Here is a 25,425-nt window from a genome sequence, read left to right as displayed (position 1 = left end):
TCTGCTTCAATTGTTTTGCATGAGGACAGAATACCCTCCCAGAGCTGTTGCTTAGATGTGAACTGCCTCCCGCCATCATAGACACTCCTTTTAATGATGCTCCAAAGGTTCTGAATGGGGTAGAGGTCAGGGGAGCATGGGGGTCACACCATAAGTTTGTCCCCTTTTATGCCCATATCAGCCAGAGATGCAGATGTTTTATGTGCAGCATGAGATGGTGCATTATCATGCAGAAAAATGATCTTGCTGTGAAATACACGGTTCTTCTTCTTGAACCATGGCAGGAAGTGCTGTTTGAGAAAATCCACATACATTATGGAGTTCATCTTTAGCGCCTTCAGGGATCCTAAAGGGGCCGACAATCTCTCTCCCCATGATTCCAGCCCAAAACATTACTCCACCTCCTCCTTGTTGGCGCTGTAGCCGTGTTTGCGTGGGGTGTCCATCAACCAGCCATCCTCCACTCCATCCATCTGGACCATCGAGCGCTGCACGGCACTCATCCGTGAAAAAAACAGTTTTGAAATCAGTCTTCATGTAATGTTTGGCCCACTGGAGCCGTTTCTGCTTGTGTGAAGTGGATAGAGGAGGTCGACAGGATGGCGCATGCACAGCTGCAAACCTCTGAAGGACCCTGCCTCTTGTTGTTCGGGGGACGTTGGAGGCACAAGCAGCTTCAAAAACTTGTCTGCTGCTATGACAAGGCTTTTTTGCCGCTGCTCTTTCAACCTGACGTAATTGCCTGTAGGAAAGAGTCCTCAATTTGCCCTTATCAGCACGCACACGTGTGTACTGTGAATCAGCTACATACTTCTTGATTGCCAAGACACTTCATCCTGATCATCGCACAATGTTGATTGTAGTCATGCCTTGACCTAAACACTCCACAATTTGTTGCTTCTCAGCAGCCGACACATCCTTTTTCTTTCCCATTTTGGCAGAAAATGTAGGCTGCTTAATAATGTGAGAGAGCCTTCTTAAGTAGTCTTGCCTTTCATTGGACACACCTGCCAAACTAATTAGCACAGGTGTCTGCAATTGCTTACAGTGATATAAAGAGCCCTGACACACATCACCATCAATGAGTTTAACTGACTAACAAACAAATTCTTCCCTTATCACTCCTAAACACTTTTTGCATAATAATTTGGAACGCGGTGTACATGTGCTTTTCCACAAAACACCAGTGGTTCACGTAGTGAATCTTACAGTTCTAACTTGCCAACCGTGGTCTGTATGGAGTTGTTCAATAAAGGGCCCAAAATTAAGATAACATAGATGGGAGAGGTCTCTATGAATAGGAATTCCTAAGTATTTGATACCCTGTGAGGGCCAGGCAAAGGGAAAGTTGGACTGGATGGAATCCTATATGGATTTAGGGAGGGAGACATCGAGGGCCTCAGACTTCGCTGCATTGATTTTAAAATTTTACCATGTAACAAAGTGATCTATTTCAGCCATAACAGCATGGATGGATATATGTGATTGAGTGATATATACTAGGACATCATCAGCAAATAGAGAGCACTTGTACTCGGTGCCTCCCACCTCAATCCACCTAATATTGGGGTTATGGCGAATTGATGAGAGCAGGTGCTCCGTCACTAGGATGTATAAGAGAGGGGACAGAGGACATCACTGCCTTGTCCCATTGGTGATTGTGAAAGGTGATGAAAATGTTCTGACGCACCCCCTGGGCCTTGGGACACCCGGAGCTGGACCCTTTTTGGTGGATGCTGGTGGTTGTAGTCTTCGTGGCGGCGACCCAGTTCCGTGGCTCAGGGCGGTCAAACCAGTGGCGGAACTATTTATGTGGTTTTCATGTTTAAATGTCCGACTACGCCACCCGTGGATTGCGGTCAGAGTGAACCGCCGCTACAGGGCAGACCACTGAGGCTGGTGTTGTGGGTGCAGCAGAGCGTAGCATAACTCCCCACGGGAGGAGTATAGCCTCAGGGCAGTGTATGCGGAGGATGGGGGTGATGGTGCAGGGCAGCAGCAGTAACGACACGGAGTCAGTGATGCAGTTCAGGGCCTTTACTCACAGTTCTTATTATCCAGACCACGTTTGCAGGTAACGGCTGCCCACGTCGTACTGTGCTCACCAGGTGAGGGGCTCAGACAACTCCCAGATAACTTTGGAGCACTTCACAGGACCCCCTTTGTGTGTCCTTTGTCTGGCCTTTCTTACCAACACTTCTGTCCGGCTGCCTCGGGCCTCCTCTTGGTAAACTTGGCGCCAGTTTCCCTGACCCTATGTGGTGCCTTCCTAGCGGGTGTAGCGAGGGGCTGCGCCACATAAAATGTCAGAGCCTCCGGTTTCTAGCTGAGGGTCGTTTCCTGCCTCCACTAGTTCGGGGACCGGTCTCCCCCTTTGGCCTGACCCCTCCACGCAGGTGGATTCGGGCGTGCGGTGGCGACTCGCCCGTCCGCACCCCTGGGATCCCTTCATTCCTCGTTCCTGGAGCCTTCTCCGCTCCTCTTCCTTCCTTCTCCCTCTTCCAGGCCTGGGCCTCTGTTACTAGGCCCGCCTCCGGAGCAGAGCTCATGCAGAGCCCCTGCTCCCTGCCACTTCTGCTCAGACTTCTCTGCACTGAACTAAGATGGTGCCCACCTTTTATACTCCCTTCTCAATGCACCCAGGAACTGCTTCCTCCCTGCTCCTGCACTACAGGGTTTCCCTTCCTCAGTGTTCCCTCCCCCCACTCCAGCCAGGGACAGGGACTGTCGTGCCCATCTCAGGGGCATATTGGTCGCCCTGCCCCACGGCAATGTGGTGTAATGCATGCAGGTGTCGGGTCCTGATCCACACTCCATCCTTACCTGAGAGTGAGATATCACACCTCTGGGTGAGGTGCAATACGTCTGTAGCAACCGAGCCCTCAGGGTGCTACAGTTCCATTTATCTTCAGCCTAGGTGACGTATTGCGATACAGGGCCATGATTTTGGCTATAAAAGGGTCCCCTAGACCCCTACCCCAAGCTTTTTAAGAGAATCATATATGGCGTGCCAGGAGACTCTATGGAATGCTTTCTCAGCATCCAACGAGAGTATCTAATTACAAATTTTTAACTGCATCTAGCCCAGGAAATACTTTGTGCCTAGTAGCAGTGTCTGCTAGTGAGCGGATTATCCCGGCTGTTAAGCAAGCTGCACCACCTGTAGTTTAGACACTTAATTTTTTCAAAGGAAATGCTTCGGGACCATGGGATACTTAGTGAAGAGCATCAGGAGGCACCCCAAGGCATAGGGGCTGGGACTGGCAGTAGGATGCCTTGCGGTGGACAGCCGAGCTCGATCCTTATAAAAGCTTTTTAACTGCAGCAGCTTTAGTGGACGCTACTGGAGCTGGAATTACCGCGGCTGCTGGCATGAGACTTGCCCTCCAATAGATCCTTGTAAATGGATTTAAAGTGTATTCATTCAAATTAGAGAGACAATTTAAATTAAAAAGCTTAGAGCTGCCTCCACCACAGGGGGGCTCGCTCGACCCACCAGCGGACAGGCACCAGTATTGGGAGAGGGGGGCTGGCCGTCAGGGTTCACCGCGGCTCTGGCACAAACCAGGCGACACGGAGGTGGCACGGGCAGGAGCGGACTGGCCGTGTCGGCTTCTCACTTTTTGGATTTTAGAAGGGCATGACATGCCTATATCTGTGTCTCCCCCTCCTTTTACTCCTCCACCTCTTTTATTTTCGCATGACTATATGTACTTGTCACTTTTCCATGTGTTAGTTATGTCTTCTGAGCAGTTTGTCAGCTTTTGGACACCTTTGAAGGTGTTTTCTATGTGTTTCTATGTGTTTTTGTTTGCCTGCCATTGGTTTTAACGGTGTTCGAAGGTGTTCGACGAACAGTTCGACGAACAGTTCGGCGAACACACGGGTGTTCGACGAACCGAACCGAACTCGAACACTACGGGGGTGGCTCAACACTAGTCTGCAGTACATATGTAGCACCCCGAGGGCTCGGCTGCTACAGGGGTATTGCACCTCAAACCAGAGGTGTGATATTCCACTCCCGGGTAAGGATGGAGTGTGGACCAGGACTCAGTAAGCTGCATGCACCACAAACTCCCCATTTCCGAGGGACAGGTCAACGGTGCTCCCACTAGACAGAAGTGCAGGCACGACAGCATCTGTCCCTGGCTGGAGTGGGGCGGGGGGTGGAATACCCAGTGGTGTAGGAGCAGATAGGGGTGGGTCTCTGGGCATAGGTAGGAGCCCATTGGTTGCAAGTCACCTGGGCTCGGGTGTCAGAAGGAGGTATATAAGGTGGGCACCATCTTAGAGGCAGTTCAGTTCAGTTCAGTTAAGAGTGAGAGGAGAAGACAGGAAGCAGAGCCTCTGCATGGGCTCTGCTCCGCAGGCAGGCCTTGTCAGAAGGCTGGAGCCTGAGAGAGAGAAGAAAGAACAGAAAGGAAAGTAAGAAAGGAACTGGAACAAAGGAGAAAGGAAGCAAGGAACACAGAGAAAGGCCCAGAGACACGAGGACAGAAGGAACCCCATATGCCCAGGAGATACAGGGTGAAGGGTTGGCAGAACAGGGTACCGGAACCCAAATTGGTGGAGGCAACAGATTCCTCAGCCAAAGGCCGGAGGTTGTTACCACATCTTGGTGCGACCCCTCACTACATCCACCAGGAAAGCATACTGCATAGGGTCAGGGAAACCGGAGATAGGTTTCGCCAAGAGAAGGCCCGAGGGAGCTGGACAAAGGTGGGTCACTGCTGGGGACAGCCAGAGAAAGGAAAGGAAGGGAGCCCTGTGCCACGCTCTGGAATTGCCTGGGAGTTGGTCGAGTCCCTTGCCTGGTGAATGCAGCACGGCTCAGGCGGTCCCTCATGTGCACAAGTGACCAGAATAACAACCGTGAGTAAAGCATTGGAAACTGCAATTACAAGTCTCTGTGTTTCATCGCCGCACCAGCACCATCAGTACTGGGACGCTCACACCATCACTCCCAACATTCACTCTAGCTGCCCTGAGGCAATACTTCTCCCGTGGGGAGTCATCCCATTCCTGGCTGCGCATATAACATCAGCCTCAGCGGTCTGCAGCGCAGCGGCGGTCCCCACTGACCGCAATCCACAGGTGGCGTAGTCGGACAATTTCAATACCAATAGACTGCCACTGGTTTGACCACCCTGGGCACGGACCGGGTCATCGCCATACGGAGACTACAACCCCCAGCATCTTACAGAAGGCCCGGCTCCGGGTATCCCCTGCACAACACAGGCCCAGGGGGCGCGTCAACTTTGGCGTAGTCGGCAGGATCTTTACCAACCCGCCACAAGCGGGTATTGCGTGCCTGAAGAAAACTGCACATGTACCTTAAAAAGAAGTCTCCCGCCATTTCCAGAAGTTTCCCGCTGTCCGGAGTCGTTTCCCGCCATCCGGAGCCGATTCCCGCCATCAGACGCCATTTTGGACCGTTTCCCGCCATCTTCATCCGTTTTTCCTGCCCTGGCAGAGCGGACGCCATTATGTGCGCACCAAAGGACAGCAGGAAGCCACCTCCCATCGTGGTCCAGGTCCCAGAGTGGCGCCAAAGAAGGAGCCCGCCCCCACCAGCCATGAATGCAGCAATGGAGATGTCCATCAACGTGGGGGGGCTGCCCCTGAAGGTGATTGTCAGCAGATGCCCCCAAGACCAACCCCCATGGGGGCGGATAGGAAAGAAAACTGAGGGGCTGGGTGCGGCCTGGATCAGTCTGGACCTGCTGAACCCGGAGATGGAGGGAGCAGAGAACTCCACCAGCACCCTGGCCCGCAGCCTGCTGCAAGCTGAGCCACCCTGCAGCCTGACTGAGTTGCTAGCCCAGCTGCCCAGGGACCCGGACAGTGCGCGCGCAGCACTGGAAGACCTGAACAGGAGGATGGTCCGGGCGCAGCGGGATGTGTTTGCCGGGTGGAGAGAGGAGATGGCCCGGCAGCACGAAGGCAGCCAGCGGAGGACCCCGCCGGGACCGGGCAGCGCGCTTACCGCTGGGCGCGGAGAAGAGGGACCGGCAGCTGCAGACGACGCCGCGGAGGAGGCCACGGAGACCGAGGCAGGTAATGGGGATGCCACCACCCCAAGCCCTGGGAACACCAGCCTGCCCTCACCCTCCACTGCGGGACCCGAAGCCCCGGGGACCATACCTGACATCATGCCTCCACCGCCGCCAGCTAGGCCTCAGGCTGCAAACGTCACCGTCACGCCCCGCCCCGCGCTGTGCCCTCTGAACCCGGGCGCCGTAAAGCGGGAGACGAGACAGGCCAGGACGCAAGGCCTAACAAACTCGGGCGCCGCTGCCTCACCAGCGCCCCCTACCTTGGCGGTGCCACCCCCGGGTGCGACCAAAAAGCGACCACCGGCCTGGTCGCAAGGCCGAGAGCCCCCGTGCGCTGCCACACGTCTGAAGCCCGCGGTGCCACCCCTGGGTGCGGACCTGTACGCCCACTATACCAGCCCGGACGGGCTACCCTTTGAATGGCCGCCGGAGTTCGCCAACCCCCGTCTCCGGAAAGAGCGACCCCTGAGTGAGCCTTTGATCCCGGCCCCGGAGCCCGCCAAAATCGCTCCACCCCCGCTGGAGGATGCCCAGTTTGCATGGGATCCCACCGGCGAGAGTCTCATGGGGTTCATCCAGGAGACCCGGGCGGAAGCAGCCCGTCGCCTGGATTGCTGCCGTCAACAGCTGGCCACCTTTGAAAAGGAGCGGCGGCAGAGGCACATCAAGGAGGAGCGACTCCAAGCCCGGAGCGCGGAGCAGAAGAGGAGGGCCCGACAAGACCCCCACGCCATCCGCGGTCCCAGAGCCACCGGGACCGTAGTAAAGTTCCAGCTAGAGCATGGCTGGGGCTTCATCAGAGACCCGGAGGCTGACACCGACGTCTTTGTCACCAGAAGGGACGTAGAGAGCCACCTGCCGGAGGGACATCACAGCCGTGACCTGTACCCCGGTGACGTGGTCACCTACACCCGGCACAAGGGCGCAAAGGGACTGTATGCCCTCCATGTCCACCGTCTAACAGAGGAGGAGCTGCGGTACCGCCCAGACATGGACTACCCTGAGGATCCGGACGGCCCTGAAGACTACCCGGAAGAGCGAGGAGGACACCGTTACCAGTAAACGGTAAAATGGAACCGTTCCCGTTTTTGAAAGTGTGGTCCCCGTTGGGACAAATAGTGAACTGTTGACTGTTTAAAAATTGCCCCTTCCTAAATTACCAGGCTGAGGACTGTGAGCAGCCATTCTCCTATCCCTACTGGCCGAGGACTGAGAGCGGCCAACCCTTTGTAAATAGTTGCGCTTCTTAAGGCGCCCCCTACTGGTTTTATACAAAAACCGCAACGTCTACCTCAAGGCGGATTAAATGGACTGTTGCACCTTTACCTGGTCGCAAGTTGCACAGCGGCCAGAACTCAAGAATGTGTTTTTGAAGAAAATGTTTTACTTGAAAATGTCTTAAATTGGAAAGTTTAATATGCTGCTAAAATAGTAATGCAAAAGTTTTATATAGTATTTTATAAAAGAGTTCCAGTGGCCTTACCAAGATGTTGTATGAAAATGTAATCAGTAACGTTAAAAGGAAAAAGAGTACCTCCCATAAAGGGATGAGTTTTTGGTTAAATGTCTTATATGCGAATGCATTCTAAAAATTTTGTATGTTGAAAATTGTTTTATTCTATTCCAGCCTGAGGACGTGCTGTGATTTACCAGGGGGGAATGTAGCACCCCGAGGGCTCGGCTGCTACAGGGGTATTGCACCTCAAACCAGAGGTGTGATATTCCACTCCCGGGTAAGGATGGAGTGTGGACCAGGACTCAGTAAGCTGCATGCACCACACACTCCCCATTTCCGAGGGACAGGTCAACGGTGCTCCCACTAGACAGAAGTGCAGGCACGACAGCATCTGTCCCTGGCTGGAGTGGGGCGGGGGGTGGAATACCCAGTGGTGTAGGAGCAGATAGGGGTGGGTCTCTGGGCATAGGTAGGAGCCCATTGGTTGCAAGTCACCTGGGCTTGGGTGTCAGAAGGAGGTATATAAGGTGGGCACCATCTTAGAGGCAGTTCAGTTCAGTTCAGTTAAGAGTGAGAGGAGAAGACAGGAAGCAGAGCCTCTGCATGGGCTCTGCTCCGCAGGCAGGCCTTATCAGAAGGCTGGAGCCTGAGAGAGAGAAGAAAGAACAGAAAGGAAAGTAAGAAAGGAACTGGAACAGAGGAGAAAGGAAGCAAGGAACACAGAGAAAGGCCCAGAGACACGAGGACAGAAGGAACCCCATATGCCCAGGAGATACAGGGTGAAGGGTTGGCAGAACAGGGTACCGGAACCCAAATTGGTGGAGGCAACAGATTCCTCAGCCAAAGGCCGGAGGTTGTTACCACATCTTGGTGCGACCCCTCACTACATCCACCAGGAAAGCATACTGCATAGGGTCAGGGAAACCGGAGATAGGTTTCGCCAAGAGAAGGCCCGAGGGAGCTGGACAAAGGTGGGTCACTGGTGGGGACGGCCAGAGAAAGGAAAGGAAGGGAGCCCTGTGCCACGCTCTGGAATTGCCTGGGAGTTGGTCGAGTCCCTTGCCTGGTGAATGCAGCACGGCTCAGGCGGTCCCTCATGTGCACAAGTGACCAGAATAACAACCGTGAGTAAAGCATTGGAAACTGCAATTACAAGTCTCTGTGTTTCATCGCCGCACCAGCACCATCAGTACTGGGACGCTCACACCATCACTCCCAACATTCACTCTAGCTGCCCTGAGGCAATACTTCTCCCGTGGGGAGTCATCCCATTCCTGGCTGCGCATATAACATCAGCCTCAGCGGTCTGCAGCGCAGCGGCGGTCCCCACTGACTGCAATCCACAGGTGGCGTAGTCGGACAATTTCAATACCAATAGACTGCCACTGGTTTGACCACCCTGGGCACGGACCGGGTCACCGCCACACGGAGACTACAACCCCCAGCATCTTACAGAAGGCCCGGCTCCGGGTATACCCTGCACAACACAGGCCCAGGGGGCGCGTCACATACACTGCTTTAAAACTATGGATACTCACCTATCCGATGGATGGGAGAGCCGTCCGGTCCCACCGCTGCCAGCATCTTCAGTTAAGCGATGACAAGCCGGCGTCGGCTCCTGTCCCACAGCTTGCAGCTTCCTGCCGTAAAGCGATCATAAGCCGGTTAGCTGCGTAATTCCATCGCTTTTTTACGGAGGCGCAGATGGATACTCACCTACCCGATGTCAGGGGAGAGGCGTCCGCTCCGGTCCGCTCCAATCCCGCGCTTCCAGCATCTGCCGGTGAGCCGATCAGCTGTTAGCTAACCGGCTTGTAACCGGCTTCCGGTCAGCTGATTTACAAGCCGGTCACGTGACAATCAGCTGATCACTTCACGGCAGATGCTGCAAGCGCGGGACGGAGCAGACGCATCTCTCATCCATCGGGTAGGTGAGTATCCGGTTACAAGCCGGTTAGCTAACAGCTGATCGGCTCACCGGCAGATGCTGGAAGCGGCGGGACAGGAGCGGACGCCTCTCCCATCCATCGGATAGGTGAGTATCCATCCTGCACCTCCGTAAAAAAGCGATGGAATTACGCAGTGTGTGAACACCGCTGCGTAATTCCATCGCTTATAATGGGCACAATAGGAGAACGTGCAGGACGCAGCTGCGTAAAATCACACAGTGTCTGTACGGCAAAATGAATTTCCCATTCACTTTGCTGGCAGACACAAAGCACATTGGATAACGACACTCAGGACTATGAAGTCACATGGCCTTAATGACCAGTGAGGCTTTTCCAGCTATCTATAATGGATTGGGCTGGTCCCTGTGCTGCTGCTTCTCTGAACCCCCCTATTTTTATATAATAATTTTTAATATATATGTTGTATTTATATCTGTAATTTTATGTGTATATACATATGTGTGTTTGTTTGAATATACTGTGGTGCAGCAGCATTGCTATAATGATCTAGTACAGAGGTCCCCAACCGCCGGTCCGCGGACCAGGACCGGGCCGTTGGGGTTTTTCAGCCGGTCCGCGGGGAGAGGGGGCCCCTCCAGCCTCCAGCAGGGCTGCCATTAGGGCATGACTGCCCTGACTCCAGTATGGGGCCCGGCCGGTAGGAGCCCCCTCGGAGCCCCCCTCTTGTGCGTCTCTCTCCTCATGGGGCCCCCGGCCCCATGCTATGCGCCGGGTCCGGGACATTTCAGCGCTGAGCTGCGCTGTTGCAGCAGCGCCTTCATGATTCCCCTGACTTCCGGTCATGTGACGGCGCCGTCACATGGCCGGAAGTCAGGAGAACCTGGTGTCAGCGATTTGGACGAGCGCCAGGATTCTGCAGGGATCGCATGGGGGTAAGTATAACAAGTTTTATTTTTTTTTTAAATACAATTAACTAGGAGTGGGGGGAATGGGAGATGCACATGGGGGGAGGGGAGAGATGAGAGATGCACATGGGGGAGGGGAGAGATGAGAGATCCACATGGGGGGGAGGGGAGAGATGAGAGATGCACATGGGGGAGGGGAGAGATGAGAGATCCACATGGGGGGAGGGGAGAGATGAGAGATGCACATGGGGGAGGGGAGAGATGAGAGATCCACATGGGGGGGAGGGGAGAGATGAGAGATGCACATGGGAGGGAGGGGAGAGATGAGAGATGCACATGGGGGGAGGGGAGAGATGAGAGATGCACATGGGGGGAGGGGAGAGATGAGAGATGCACATGGGGGAGGGGAGAGATGAGAGATGCACATGGGGGAGGGGAGAGATGAGAGATGCACGGAGGGGATGAGAGATGCACGGGGGGTGGATGAGAGATGCACGGGGGGTGGATGAGAGATGCACGGGGGGTGGATGAGAGATGCACGGAGGGGGATGAGAGATGCACGGAGGGGGATGAGAGATGCACGGAGGGGGATGAGAGATGCACGGGGGTGAGCTGCACATGGGGGGGTGAGAGATGCACGGGGGTGAGCTGCACATGGGGGGGTGAGAGGTGCACATGGGGGGGTTATGTTTACATAACTTTGTTGCCTTATGAAGGGCGGGGGGGGCCCCCAAAAATTTCTTGCACAGGGGCCCACTACAGTCTGTGTCCGCCCCTGGGATGAAGTAAATGCAGCTGAACAGCAGCTGTCAGGACAGCTGCCCTGTCCTGCTGCAGGGCGTGATGGGGCCTCAGTGATGCGGCTCCTGGCACAGCACATTATGTGGGGCTCCTGGCATAGCTCCTGGCGGGGACCTGGTCTACACTATATGATAAGTATGCACTAAACTCCAAATCCCTCCATTACCCCGCCCCCATATGACCAAAGCCCCGCCCACCCCACCCCCTCCTTGCTGGGCCATGGAAAAATGATCTTGCTTCAAGCCGGTCCCTGGTGCAAAAAAGGTTGGGGACCACTGATCTAGTATGTCTGTTTATGCTATTTCCTCCCCCTCAGCTGACTGGTCACATGACTGTGACATCACACAGGTCCTTTTGCACAATGTATGGACACGTGACTGTGAGATAAGCACAGGTCCTGTGGCTGTTTCTACAGGATATAAAACCCTGGTGATTTGTGCAGTGCAGGGGTGCAGTGTTCCTGTGTGAGAGACATGAGGCTGTTCCCTGGGCATGAGGGAACACCGCTCGTGTGAGGCCTGATGAAGCTTGCTGAGGACTCCTGGAGGGTGAAGCCTGGGTCCTGTGACGGGACGCCAGTAAGCCTTGGAGGCCAGAGGCTAGAGACCCCCATCTGGGGAACCAAACGGACGGAAGAAGCCATAAGCCGGCAAGGTAAAAACACTGCTCATATGGACATTGATTTGGACATTGTTATTATTACCTTGCGGGGAGGCTGTAACTAGAGCCAAGTGGGCCGGACTGCCACTTCAGGCTCCTGGACATTATTTGTGTGTCAGTGGGCCACGGAGTGGACCCGGAAATCAGCAGTTTATGGAGTTAATAAACTGCTGACTTGAGAAATACCGGAAAATATGGCTGGTGTGTTTTGAATTGACGCAGCGAAGCGAGTATCCCCCAGGATAATGACAAGCGCTGCCTTACAATACATTTATGTATTGTTCTCAGTATTGAAATATACATATGTATTTTTAATTGGTTTATTTATAATTGTTAGTGTGTGTGTGTCTAATGCATGTTTCTTTTTTTCCAGTAGTGTGGTTTGGGCTTGTGGCCCTATGTTTTTAATGGCTTTCCAACTGCATCTATATCCTTGTATTATGGATTATTATTTGATGAGAGTATATTGAAAACACCACCTATTGGATATCCTTTGCCTCCTTCAACATTGGGACAACCCTGGCCATGATTTGCTTAACCGTGCTCTACATCATTAGTGTGCATGTGCTATATTGTACACATCATTGGATGGGGCATTTTAGTGATATTTACATCTTTACTGTCTATGCATGCATTAACAATGGGCCTTGAATTTGGGCTACTGTATGTTAACTAATTGTTTACATTTGACCATCTATATGCCCTGTTCTGTTATTACAGTTATATGAAAAAGTTTGGGCACCCCTATTAATCTTAAGCTTAATGTTTTATAAAAATTGGTGTTTTTGCAACAGCTATTTCAGTTTGATATATGTAATAACTGTTGGACACAGTAATGTTTCTGCCTTGAAATGAGGTTTATTGTACTAACAGAAAATGTGCAATCTGCATTCAAACAAAATTTAACAGGTGCATAAGTATGGGCACCCCACCAGAAAAGTGACATTAATATTTAGTAGATCCTCCTTTTGCGATAATAACAGCCTCTAGTCGCTTCCTGTAGCTTTTAATGAGTTCCTGGATCCTGGATGAAGGTATTTTTGTCCATTCCTCTTTACAAAATAATTCCAGTTCAGTAAAGTTTGATGGTCGCCGAGCATGGACAGCCCTCTTCAAATGATCCCACAGATGTTCAATGATATTCAGGTCTGGGGACTGGGATGGCCATTCCAGAACATTGTAATTGTTCCTCTGCATGAATGCCTGAGTAGATTTGGAGCAGTGTTTTGGATCATTGTCTTGCTGAAAGATCCATCCCCTGCATAACTTCAACTTTGTCACTGATTCTTGAACATTATTGTCAAGAATCTGCTGATACTGAGTGGAATCCATGTGTCCCTCAACTTTAACAAGATTCCCAGTGCCGGCATTGGCCACACAGCCCCAAAGCATGATGGAACCTCCACCAAATTTTAATGTGGGTAGCAAGTGTTTTTCTTGGAATGCTGTGTTTTTTTGCCGCCATGCATAACGCCTTTTTGTATGACCAAACAACTCAATCTTGGTTTCATAAGTCCACAGGACCTTCTTCCAAAAATAAATTGGCTTCTCCAAATGTGCTTTAGCATACCTCAACCGACTCTGTTTGTGGCATGCTTGCAGAAACGGCTTCTTTCGCATCACTCTCCCATACAGCTTCTCCTTGTGCAAAATGCGTTGTATAGTTGACCGATGCACAGTGACACCATCTGCAGCAAGTTGATGCTGCAGCTCTCTGGAGGTGGTCTGAGGATTGTCCTTGACTGATCTCACCATTCTTCTTCTCTGCCTTTCTGATGTTTTTCTTGGCCTGCCACTTCTGGCCTTAACAAGAACTGTCCTGTGTTCTTCCATTTCCTTACTATGTTCCTCACAGTGGAAACTGACAGGTTAAATCTCTGAGACAGCTTTTTGTATCCTTCCCCTGAACAACTATGTTGAATAATCTTTGTTTTCAGATCATTTGACAGTTGTTTTGAGGAGCCCATGATGCCACTCTTCAGAGGAGATTCAAAGAGGAGAACCACTTGCAAGTGGCCACCTTAAGTAGCTTTTCTCATGACTGCATACACCTGGCTATGAAGTTCAAAGCTCAGTGAGGTTACAAAACCAAAAAAAGTGCTTTAGTAAGTCAGTAAAAAGTAGGTAGGAGTATTTAAAACAAGAAAATGATAAGGGTGCCCATACTTATGCACCTGTCAAATTTTGTTTGAATGCAGATTGCACATTTTCTGTTAGCACAATAAACCTCATTTCAAGGCAGAAACATTACTGTGTCCAACAGTTATTACATATATCAAACTGAAATAGCTGTTGCAAAAACACCAATTTTTATAAAACATTAAGCTTAAGATTAATAGGGGTGCCCAAACTTTTTCATATGACTGTATGTGGCTTTGCCCTCTTACTTGCCCTTTAGTAATATGGCTCCAGGATGCGTGCGCATGTCCTCCTTCCGCCGTGCTCGCGCGTACTGTCGTGCGCTTGGCACGTGACGTCATGGGCGGCGCCATCGCGCCTTTCTGTGACGTCGCGGCTGTGCCCGCGATGGGTGCGCGGTCATCGCGGAAGGATGCAATCATGCGCCCGATAGGAAGCATCTGTGGCAAAGGGTCATGTGATCCTTACAAGGTATATAAGGGACTACACACACCTGAACCTAATATCACTCCCTGAGGAAGCGTACCTGTGAAACGCGTGTTGGAGTGTGGATTCCCATTGCACTTGGTGTTTACAGCATGAATCCAGGTATATCATGTGATGTTTGTGATATAATTTCCTTGGTTATAAGCTATTGCTTTACTTTGTCATTCCATGTGCACTGCACTTTATATCTATAGACGAATTCATGCTGAGACCATTGAGATTTGATTACCTGCCAAGCGGACACTAACACCATGCCACTTTGATATGACTATTCATCTAGTTCGGTGTCTGGCCGTAGATTTAATATCTGCCTAAGCACTAAGTTACCCTGATCTGAATAGATCCTGTATTTGCATTTTGTTTGGCCAGAGACCTAGTATTTGTTTAAGCACTGAGTCATTTTAAACTATTTAGATCCTGAATTTGCATTTGCGTTTTATAGTGATATTTAAACTTTACTGTTGAGCTTTTTGGAATCTACTGAAGAGGCTCAGTGCTATGTACCTTAATTAAGATCACTAACCTGATATCCTTTACTTGTGTAATGTAATGACTTCATTGCACGATATAAATTCATCTTGTCTGAGCATTTTTTAGATTTATAATTTGTTGAGGAGGAGATGGCTGGATTTAGAGGAGATCGGAGCAGGCTGCTGAGGAGGAGGCTGGATGTAGAGGTGTGGCACCCCTGAGGGTTCAGTCGCCACAGGGGTTCTGCACCTCAGAAAGAGGTGTGGTATCTCCTCTTCCAGGTAAGGATGGAGCATCACACAGGATCCCAACTTCACACTCAACACTACACCACTCCAGTTCTGTAGGGGGCCTAAATGCACCAGGGTGCTGCCCCGGGCCGGGATAGTGGAGATTGAGGGGGAACCAAGTAGTGAGTGAGGGTGGAGGAAACACTTACCAGAGCACTTTATGGAATCGTATATATTAAGTGGCCATCTTAAGTTCAAGGTCTTTTGATTGTGGGTCTTCAGTCAGGGGTCCAGCAAGAGTCTGTAGCTGGCTGAAGATTCACGGTCCTCGCTCTCAGGCCTTGAGACGAGGAGCGGGGCAGAGGTAACGGGCCTCTCTGCCCCAGTTAGGGTCCTTTTCTAAGAAGGCCCAGGAGGGGAGCAGAGGAGAGGCTCCACAGGCAAAAGGATCCCAGGGGGATATGGACGGAGTGGAACCGCCACCTGTATTCTTCATTCTGGCCTAGCTAGAGGGACTCCTGCCGCAAGAGGGGTAACCGGTCCCCGATATCCGACTTTGTACTTTACGTCACTGTTGGAAAAGCCCAGAGGCTTAGTGGATCCCAGGGGGACACAGAAGGAGCGGAGTCGCCACCTGCATCCCTTAATCTGAGTTCATCCAGAGGGACCCGGCCTTACGCCACGTTCTCATCCCAAGTCACCAAAGTGGGACATTGCAGTTCTCGCACGGGACTCAGTGGGGGACACAAAGGCGGAAAAAGAGAGGAACATACTAACGGGGTCTTGACAGGCAGGGTCGGACTGGGGTGCCTAGGGACCACCAGGGGAACTGACTCTAGGGGCCCACACTACAGCCCACAATAAACGGTTTTATTACTTGTTATGCTTTTCTATAATGCACTATAGTTACATGATTGGCCATGCTGTGGAGCACCAAGTGGCAGGACTTTGTTCGAACAGTCATTCCGTACTGCCAGAGTCCCTTTAATGGTAACTTGTCACCTTGAAAAACGCTATTTATCTGCAGATATAGGGATAATCTGCAAGGTAAATACGGTTTAAAGCCTGGTTAGACGGCTTATTGGAAAAGCGTTGGCTACACGGAGAAAATTACATTTTATTCTCCCTGTCACCATTCGCTTCCTGTTATTGGGTCGGTGCAAGGAGGGAGACATTACAGTCACCACGAACTACAAAGTGAGGGTGCTGCAATAACGTCTGGCACCTTGATTGTGACATCTTCCATGGAGCCCAACCTCAGGCTGAGCTTCATTGAATGACTAACATGGCAGCAGCACCTGGCAACTAGTGCTGAGCGAGCGTGGTCGGATAAGGTGTGATCCCAGCATGCTCGGGTGTTGTCTGAGTATCTTGTAGTGCTCTGCTAATATGCTCGAGTCCCCAGGGTAGCATGTTTTGCGGCGGTAGACAGATGCAACACATGCAGGAATTGCCTGTTTGTTAGGTAATCCCTGCATGTGTTGCTTCTGTCTACCGCCGCAAAACATGCTACCCCGGGGACTCAAGCATATTAGAAGAGCACTACAAGATACTCAGATAACACCCGAGCATGCTGGGATCACACCTTATCCGACCACACTCACTCAGCACTAGTTGCCAGGTGCTGCTGCCATGTTAGTCATTCAATGAAGCTCAGCCTGAGGTTGGCCTCCATGGAAGTGTCACAATCAAGGTGCCGGACGTTATTGCAGCACGCTCACTTTGTAGTTCGCGGTGACTGTAATGTCTCTTATCCGACCACGCTCACTCAGCACTACTGGCAACCGAACAGCAACCTGCAACTGCGTCACAGGGGGCTGAAGGGAGCAGGTGACTGCATGCACCGGCCATTGTGCTATCTAAATGCCGCTGTCAGTGATTGACAAGGGCACTTAAATACTCAAAACAGCAGCAATCAAGGCGACCTCTGATCACTGCTGTTACAGGCAGACGCCGGCTATGTAACACAGCCGACATCTGCCCGGTATGGAGCAGGCTCAGCTCCTGAACCCGCTCCATACAAGCACATCCCTATGGTGACAGTTATGACAAGGTTAGCAAATTTCACTTGTCTGTTCCTAAATGTGGAAAGACAAATGGAATTCCCTAACACATGTGAAAGAGACCTAATAGATTTAGTAAAGGAGCCCCAAGCATATGAATGTTATTACACACCACAATGTACAGTTACATACACGCATCTTACAAAAATACATATTATTCCAGATACGCAGACGCGCACAAACACGCAGACGCGCACAAACACATCAGTACATGAATACATAATCTGAACCACCATGAATTGTAATGTCAGGTCAGACCCATATACAGTCATATGAAAAAGTTTGGGCACCCCTATTATTCTTAAGCTTAATGTTTTCTAAAAATTGGTGTTTTTGCAACAGCTATTTCAGTTTGATATATGTAATAACTGTTGGACACAGTAATGTTTCTGCCTTGAAATGAGGTTTATTGTACTAACAGAAAATGTGCAATCTGCATTCAAACAAAATTTGACAGGTGCATAAGTATGGGCACCCTTATCATTTTCTTGTTTTAAATACTCCTACCTACTTTTTACTGACTTACTAAAGCACTTTTTTTGGTTTTGTAACCTCATTGAGCTTTGAACTTCATAGCCAGGTGTATGCAATCATGAGAAAAGCTACTTAAAGTGGCCACTTACAAGTTGTTCTCCTGTTTGAAGCTCCACTGAAGAGTGCCATCATGGGCTCCTCAAAACAACTGTCAAATGATCTGAAAACAAAGATTATTCAACATAGTTGTTCAGGGGAAGGATACAAAAAGCTGTCTCAGAGATTTAACCTGTCAGTTTCCACTGTGAGGAACATAGTAAGGAAATGGAAGAACACAGGGACAGTTCTTGTTAAGGCCAGAAGTGGCAGGCCAAGAAAAACATCAGAAAGGCAGAGAAGTAGAATGGTGAGATCAGTCAAGGACAATCCTCAGACCACCTCCAGAGAGCTGCAGCATCAACTTGCTGCAGATGGTGTCACTGTGCATCGGTCAACTATACAACGCACTTTGCACAAGGAGAAGCTGTATGGGAGAGTGATGCGAAAGAAGCCGTTTCTGCAAGCACGCCACAAACAGAGTCGGCTGAGGTATGCAAAAGCACATTTGGAGAAGCCAATTTCTTTTTGGAGGAAGGTCCTATGGACTGATGAAACCAAGATTGAGTTGTTTGGTCATACAAAAAGGCGTTATGCATGGTGGCAAAGAAACACAGCATTCCAAGAAAAACATTTGCTACCCACAGTAAAATTTGGTGGAGGTTCCATCATGCTTTGGGGCTGTGTGGCCAATGCCGGCACCGGGAATCTTGTTAAAGTTGAGGGATCCATGGATTCCACTCAGTATCAGCAGATTCTTGACAATAATTTTCAAGAATCAGTGACAAAGTTACGCAGGGGATGGATCTTTCAGCAAGACAATGATCCAAAACACCGCTCCAAATCTACTCAGGCATTCATGCAGAGGAACAATTACAATGTTCTGGAATGGCCATCCCAGTCCCCAGACCTGAATATCATTGAACATCTGTGGGATCATTTGAAGAGGGCTGTCCATGCTCGGCGACCATCAAACTTAACTGAACTGGAATTGTTTTGTAAAGAGGAATGGTCAAAAATACCTTCATCCAGGATCCAGGAACTCATTAAAAGCTACAGGAAGCGACTAGAGGCTGTTATTTTTGCAAAAGGAGGATCTACTAAATATTAATGTCACTTTTCTGGTGAGGTGCCCATACTTATGCACCTGTCAAATTTTGTTTGAATACAGATTGCACATTTTCTGTTAGTACAATAAACCTCATTTCAAGGCAGAAACATTACTGTGTCCAACAGTTATTACATATATCAAACTGAAATAGCTGTTGCAAAAACACCAATTTTTATAAAACATTAAGCTTAAGATTAATAGGGGTGCCCAAACTTTTTCATATGACTGTATATTTGTATCGCATAAACCTACAACTCCCAGTATGTAATTAACAATAGCGATACTGTGAGTTATCAGTCGTCATCATCAGACTGCGGCCCATACAGGAACCACAGTACTGATGAGACACAGGCAGGATCACAAATGAACATTTACATCCAGGTATCTTACCTGAGACGGCTTCTCTGATTAGAGTCGTTCGCTTTCTTTTCGTCTCCATCTGGTCCAGACAGCTTGATGACTTTTCTCATCCACAGCTCGTCTCTGCAGACTTCCATCTTCTCCGGTCTTCTGCAGCACATCCCGACACGATGCCCTTAAAGATAGCAGAGTCATTATAATGCTCCTGAATAAAAATATCTACACTGAGCCCCTGAATAAACCTAACTCTTACAATGCTCCCTGTACAAAAAACATGACATACACTCTACCCTTCTTGTACCTGCTCCCCACACTGTCCTCTCCTTACCATACTGGGCCCCCTTTTCTCACTGTCCTCTCAGTGTCCCCCCTATACTGCCCAGTCTCTATACTGTGCCCCTTCATCACACTCCCCCCTCCTCAGCATACTTTTCCCCCCTTTCTGTGCCCTCACACTGTTCCCCCCCATACTGCCGCATCTCTATACCTTCCCCCACACTACCTAGTCTCTGTGCTGTGTCACCTCACACTTTTCTCCCTCCATACTGTCTCCTCACACTATTCCCCTACTCTCCATACTGTTTCCTCATACATACCCATTCCCACCCCTCCCCTAGTTCACCATACTGTTTCTTCACACATCTCCCCATTATGTCTCCTAAAATTTCTCTCCCATCTCTCCCCAAATATAATAAATTTTCGGAAGAGCACACAGACATGCAGAAGCGCGCTTACACACACAAAAACAAGCGCACACAGACACATACTAAGGGCTCTTTCACACGTCAGTACGTGCGGTGACAGTTTCCACACGTACCAGATACATTGGTACACGCAGACCCATTCAAATGAATGTACACATGTCAGTGTGTGTCCACTTTCCACAGATAGACCATGTGGTGTCAGTGGACAAAACACGCTGACGTGTCTGTTTTTTACCTGCTGCACCTCCCGCAAAACGTCCCGCACACTGATGACAGTTAGCGCTGTTCCCAAGCACCGGGTGCTGAGCGCTGCCCTCATCATAGATCCCTGCCGGTGCTGCGATCAGCAGCAGCAGGGTCATTGATGAGAGTAGTAGTCTACTCCCGCCATGTCCAACTGTAAAAATAGGAATAAAATTAAAAAATCCTTATACTCACCTCTCCTAAGTGTCACACGCTGTAATCCGTGCGAGCGCTCACGCCGAGGAGAATGACTCAGGGCGCGATGTGACGTCACTTTTAGCAGATGTGCGGCCCTGTCTGCTGAGTGTGATGCTGCAGTGCGGCTCCTGCTCTGCTCTTCGGCTCTCCTGATCCCAGGCCCCTCCCGCTACTGTCCTGGGCATCGCGGCGGTGAGAGTGCATGCGTGCGCCCTTAAAGGGCCCGATACCACTTTTTTTTTTTTTTTTTTTTTTAAATTCTCCTGTCTTCTCTGCAGGGGGCCCAGGGCCCACCGGGAAATTTCCCGGCACCCCGCCAGGCCAGTCCGAGCCTGTTGACAGGTGCTCCTGCTATACCTGGAAAGTGATGAACCCCTTCCTGGTGGCCGCAGTTCACCGCGTGAAGCAGAGAGAAGCTTTGCAGCTGATAATTCATCAAAGTGAGTAAAGACTTGGATGACTTCAACTACTGCCTCGCTTATTCTTTCCTCCGTGGCACTGCACCCCACCATTGCTCCACACCACACATTCTTCTGCCCTGAGGCCTACTCCGCCTGTGGGGAGTAGTACCAACTGAGCTGCCAGAACACCGGCCTCAGAGGACTGTTGCAGCGCTGGTGACCTTCACCAGACACCACAGGTGGTGTAGTCGAACCTTACAACCACCAGCCCACCTTTTTAGTGACCGCCCTGGGCCACGGACCGGGCCATGGCCACGATGACATCCCACCACCCCATCCACCGGCCCGGCACCGAGTAAACCCCACGGTCCAGGGAGGGCATCACAGAGGAGATAGGAGCAGGCTACTGAGGAGGGGAAGGCTGGATGTAGAGGAGAACGGAGCAGGCTACTGAGGAGGGGAAGGCTGGATGTAGAGGAGAACGGAGCAGGCTACTGAGGAGGGGAAGGCTGGATGTAGAGGAGAAAGGAGCAGGCTACTGAGGAGGGGAAGGCTGGATGTAGAGGAGAAAGGAGCAGGCTACTGAGGAGGGGAAGGCTGGATGTAGAGGAGAAAGGAGCAGGCTGCTGAGGAGGGGAAGGCTGGATGTAGAGGAGATCAGAGCAGGCTGCTGAGGAGGGGAAGGCTGGATGTAGAGGAGATCAGAGCAGGCTGCTGAGGAGGGGGAGGCTGGATGTAGAGGAGATCAGAGCAGGCTGCTGAGAAGGAGGCTGGATGTAGAGGAGAATGGAGCAAGCTGCTGAGAAGGAGGGGAAGGCTGGATGTAGAAGAAAACTAAACACACTGATAAAAAAAGGAAGGAAAGGCTGAATGTAGAGTAGAATATAGCAGGTGATAAGGAGGGAACGGCTGGAAACAGAGGAGAAGGCTGCTGAGGAGAAGGGGAAGAACTGCAGGGGAGCAGAAGGTCGACTGGAAGCAGCATTGAATCCCTGAGAGGATGCTATAATGGAGTGAGGCTGTGGAGGAGGATGACAGCAGCCAACAAGATGGAGTTCAAAATGTCAAACAAAGGTAAGGTGTGTGAGTGTGGGGAGAGAGGTTGTTGGCCTCACTATAAGGTCAGCAAAATATTGTTTTTGTGCCTGGAAAACCCCATTAAGGAAATGAGCCTGGTAAATTATGTAAATTACGTTAGAGAACCGCAGCACCTTCATACAGATGATTGGTGGAAGTGGTGCCAGGAGTCAGGTCATCGATTGTAAAGTACCAGGTGACCACCTTTAATAATAAGTTTACCTTCATACACCAGATGGAAGTCTTTCTGGAGCAGTTCCTGTAGATACTTATGTTGGACTCTACATGAGAAGATCCGCTCTCTGTCCTCTTCAGTGGGTGTGATGGTCACGGTGCTGTTCACACTGTAGGTTCTGTCCGAGTTTCTCCAGGGATCACCAAGAATAATGTTATCCTCCAGTTTTTCTCCATCTCTGAACCATTTAATATTAATGTCTGGAGGGAAGAATCCAGTGACGGAGCAGCGCAGGACACTCTCTACATTCAGTACAACCATCTTATCTGTGATTGTCACCTGCGGAGGAGCTGATAAACACGTGATTACAATCACCATCTCTATAAATATGTGATGTGACATACAGTAACGTATGACCGGTTATTAATCATTATAATGTCTGTGCTTCTGACATAAGCCGCTGATATGAACATGGTGAAAGTGATTCAGTGACCAAGTGTCTCCTGACAATCGAACACCTATGGAGAATTCTGAAGAGACCAGTTGTCACTACTCTCCATCCATAATCCAGCTTCTAAAAGAGGTCATTCTTGTAGAAAGGAAAAAGATGTTGTAATATGTTGCCAACTTGTTCATTCCAGACCTAGAAGACTTGGTGCCATCCTTACACATTATGGAGGTCATACAAAATACTAGATGTAGTTTTTGATGTGGGGTGTACTCATTTTTGCATCAACTTTACTTTCATGTTGTGGGTTAAAAAATGTTCTTTGAAACTTAGTCTTGTCATAATTTGGAAAATTGTTCTTGTGTTCAGTGAAACATTGATTAAAACCTTACTTTTCAAAGGGGGTGTACTCATTTATGCTGAGCACTGTATATATACAGTAATAGCCAAAAGTGTTGCCACCCTTACATTTTTTTCCAGAACATAAAGTATTTCTCCCAGAAAATGATTGCAATTACTCATGTTTTGTTGTACACATGTTTATTTCCTTTGTGTTCATTGGAACAACACAAAAAACAGACAATAGACAAATTGGACATAATTTCAGACAAAAACCCAAACATGGGCCGGGCAAAATTGTTGACACCCTCAACTTAATATTTGGTTGCACACCCTTTGGAAAAAATAACTACAATCAATCGCTTCTTACACCTATCAGCTGAAATTTTAGACTCTTCTTACAAACTGCTCATATCTGAAGGCGTCTTCTCCCAACAGCAATTTAAAGATCTCTCCACAGGTGTTCAATGGGCTTTAGATCCGGACTCATTGCTGCCACTTCAGAACTCTCCAGTGCTTTGTTTCTTCCATTTCTGTGTTTCTTCTGCTTGAAGACTCATGACCTAGGACGCAAACCCAGCTTTCTGACACTGTGCACTACATTGCCACCCAAAATCCATTGGTAATCTTCAGATTTCAAGATGGCTTGCACACAGTCAAGACAACCAGTGCTAGAGGCAGCAAAGCAACCTCCAAACATATTTGAACCTCCACCATATTTGACTATAGGTACTGTGTTCTTTTCTTTATTGGCCTCATTCTGTTTTCAATAAACAGTAGAATGATGTGGTTTACCAAAATGCTCTATCTTGGTCTTATCTATCCTCAAGACACTTTCCCATAAGGATTTTGGCTTACTCACATACATTTTGGCAAACTGCAGTCTACCTTTTCTATGTCTGTGTCAACAGTGGGGTCGTCATGGGACTCCTGCCAGAGCGTTTAATTTTATTCAAATGTCGAGGGATAGTTTGCGCCGACACTGATGCACCCTGAGTCTCCAGGACAGCTTGAACGTCTTTGGAATTTGATTCGGGCTGCTTATCGACCATCTGGACTATCCTGTGTTGCAACCTTTCAGCAATTTTTCTCTGCCGTCCATGTCTAGGGAAATTAGCTACAGTGCCACTGGTAGAAAACTTATTGATTATGTTGCACAATGGACAAAGGAACATTAAGATCTCTGGAGATGGACTTGTAATCTTGAGATTCTTTGGTTCTCAAGTCCTCAGACAGTTCTCTTCTCTTTTTGTTCTCCTTGCTTAGTGTGGCACACACAGGCACACATTGCAAAGACTGAGTCAAAGTCTCCATTTTTATCTGGTTTCAGGTGTGATTTTCATATTGCCCACATCTGTTACTTGGCACAGGTGAGTTTGAATGAGCATCACATGCTTGAAACAAAGTTATTTATCCATAAGTTTGGAAAAGCTGCAAACATTTTTGTCCGGCTATTTCACGTTACACCCACAACTTTAAAGTATAACCATCATATTAAACTTTTATTTCATAAAGCAATAGCAATTAATCAATAGCACACACAAAAATAAGAAACATTTTGATGAACGTGCTTCTTTAAAGTGTAACCATTTAAATTTTTATTTCATAAAACAATAGTACACATGAAAATAAGAGAAACTTTATAATATGTCTTATCAGAGGAATCTGCTTCTTTCCCCTCCTGGAAATAGCTAAAGTGGTACCCAATTAGTTTATATTAATAATTAGCATAGGGATAGAATGTAACCTTTATTAAATAATTATTAAAAGGCCCAAAGTACAAGGTGCATGCATAAATACAAGAAGTACCAGGAAGTACAAAAGATGAAGGAAAATAGGAAACTTATACTGAACAAAATCATTGCAATCACAATCCCATAATTAGCCCATTTAGCTTGCCCGCCCAGTTTCTCATTAGTATGCCCAATAAGGACCCCACATCCCCTTCCCCCTGCCCCCCCATCAAATACAATAGTTGCAGACATATTGTTTTCTGAATTATTTGTTTACTCAGTGTTACTTTTCTCTTTAGGAATATAGGATCTTCTTTATTACTGATGATTACAGATTTGTTTGTTTATTTTTTGTCTGTATCTGACCATATAGATATCATTGTTATGACAAATCTGTTGCTGGAGATTTCTTTTGATTTATTGTGTTTTAACGCAATAGAATAAATGAAAATGAATAAAACGATTTTGAAAAGAAAAGAAGGATTCATCTCGAGATGTCATAGACCTAATGGAAAAGAGAAGAATTAACTGGATAGAAAGGCAAAATGAGCAATTGTAAGTGCACAGTGCTATATAATATGATGATAGCAATATATTAAGAGGATACAAACTTTGATGGGAGGAGGAGGGCTTCTCTAAACTGAAACCATTTTAATTTTTATTTCATAAATCTATAGAACACATGAAAATAAGAAATTTTGTAATATATCTTATCAGAGAAATCTCCTCCTTTCTCCGCCAGGACTGATAACTTACTCTCAAGATGCTCAATTCCCAGGTAAAATCTGTATTCGAGGAATACAGATTTTTATATTAATGAGATAGAATCTCATCAGTAGTTTCGGTCATCTCCTTTCTCAGTAATGGGAAAGTCTCTCTTCACTGAATG

The 25,425-nt window shown here is 48.9% G+C and overlaps 1 long non-coding RNA gene and 1 gene segment (V, D, J or C); one reads left to right on the top strand and one right to left on the bottom strand.

Annotated features, from left to right (window-relative positions):
• Nucleotides 1-25,425, bottom strand: part of LOC141162499 (Ig mu chain C region-like) — a 489,780-nt gene that overhangs the window by 72,932 nt on the left and 391,423 nt on the right. Inside the window, 1 exon segment of the C gene segment in view lies at nucleotides 22,064-22,366. Within this exon segment, the coding sequence occupies nucleotides 22,064-22,366 (303 nt within the window).
• On the top strand, nucleotides 11,368-23,603 carry LOC141162500 (uncharacterized). Its single transcript, XR_012250785.1, has 2 exons — nucleotides 11,368-11,782; nucleotides 20,642-23,603. It is a non-coding gene; the product is annotated as an uncharacterized lncRNA (long non-coding RNA).

Source organism: Phyllobates terribilis, unplaced genomic scaffold (assembly GCF_046119375.1).
Source record: "Phyllobates terribilis strain yellow unplaced genomic scaffold, ASM4611937v1 Scaffold_9__5_contigs__length_417890890, whole genome shotgun sequence".
Lineage (NCBI taxonomy): Eukaryota > Metazoa > Chordata > Amphibia > Anura > Dendrobatidae > Phyllobates > Phyllobates terribilis.
This window is presented reverse-complemented; position numbering and strand designations above follow the sequence as displayed.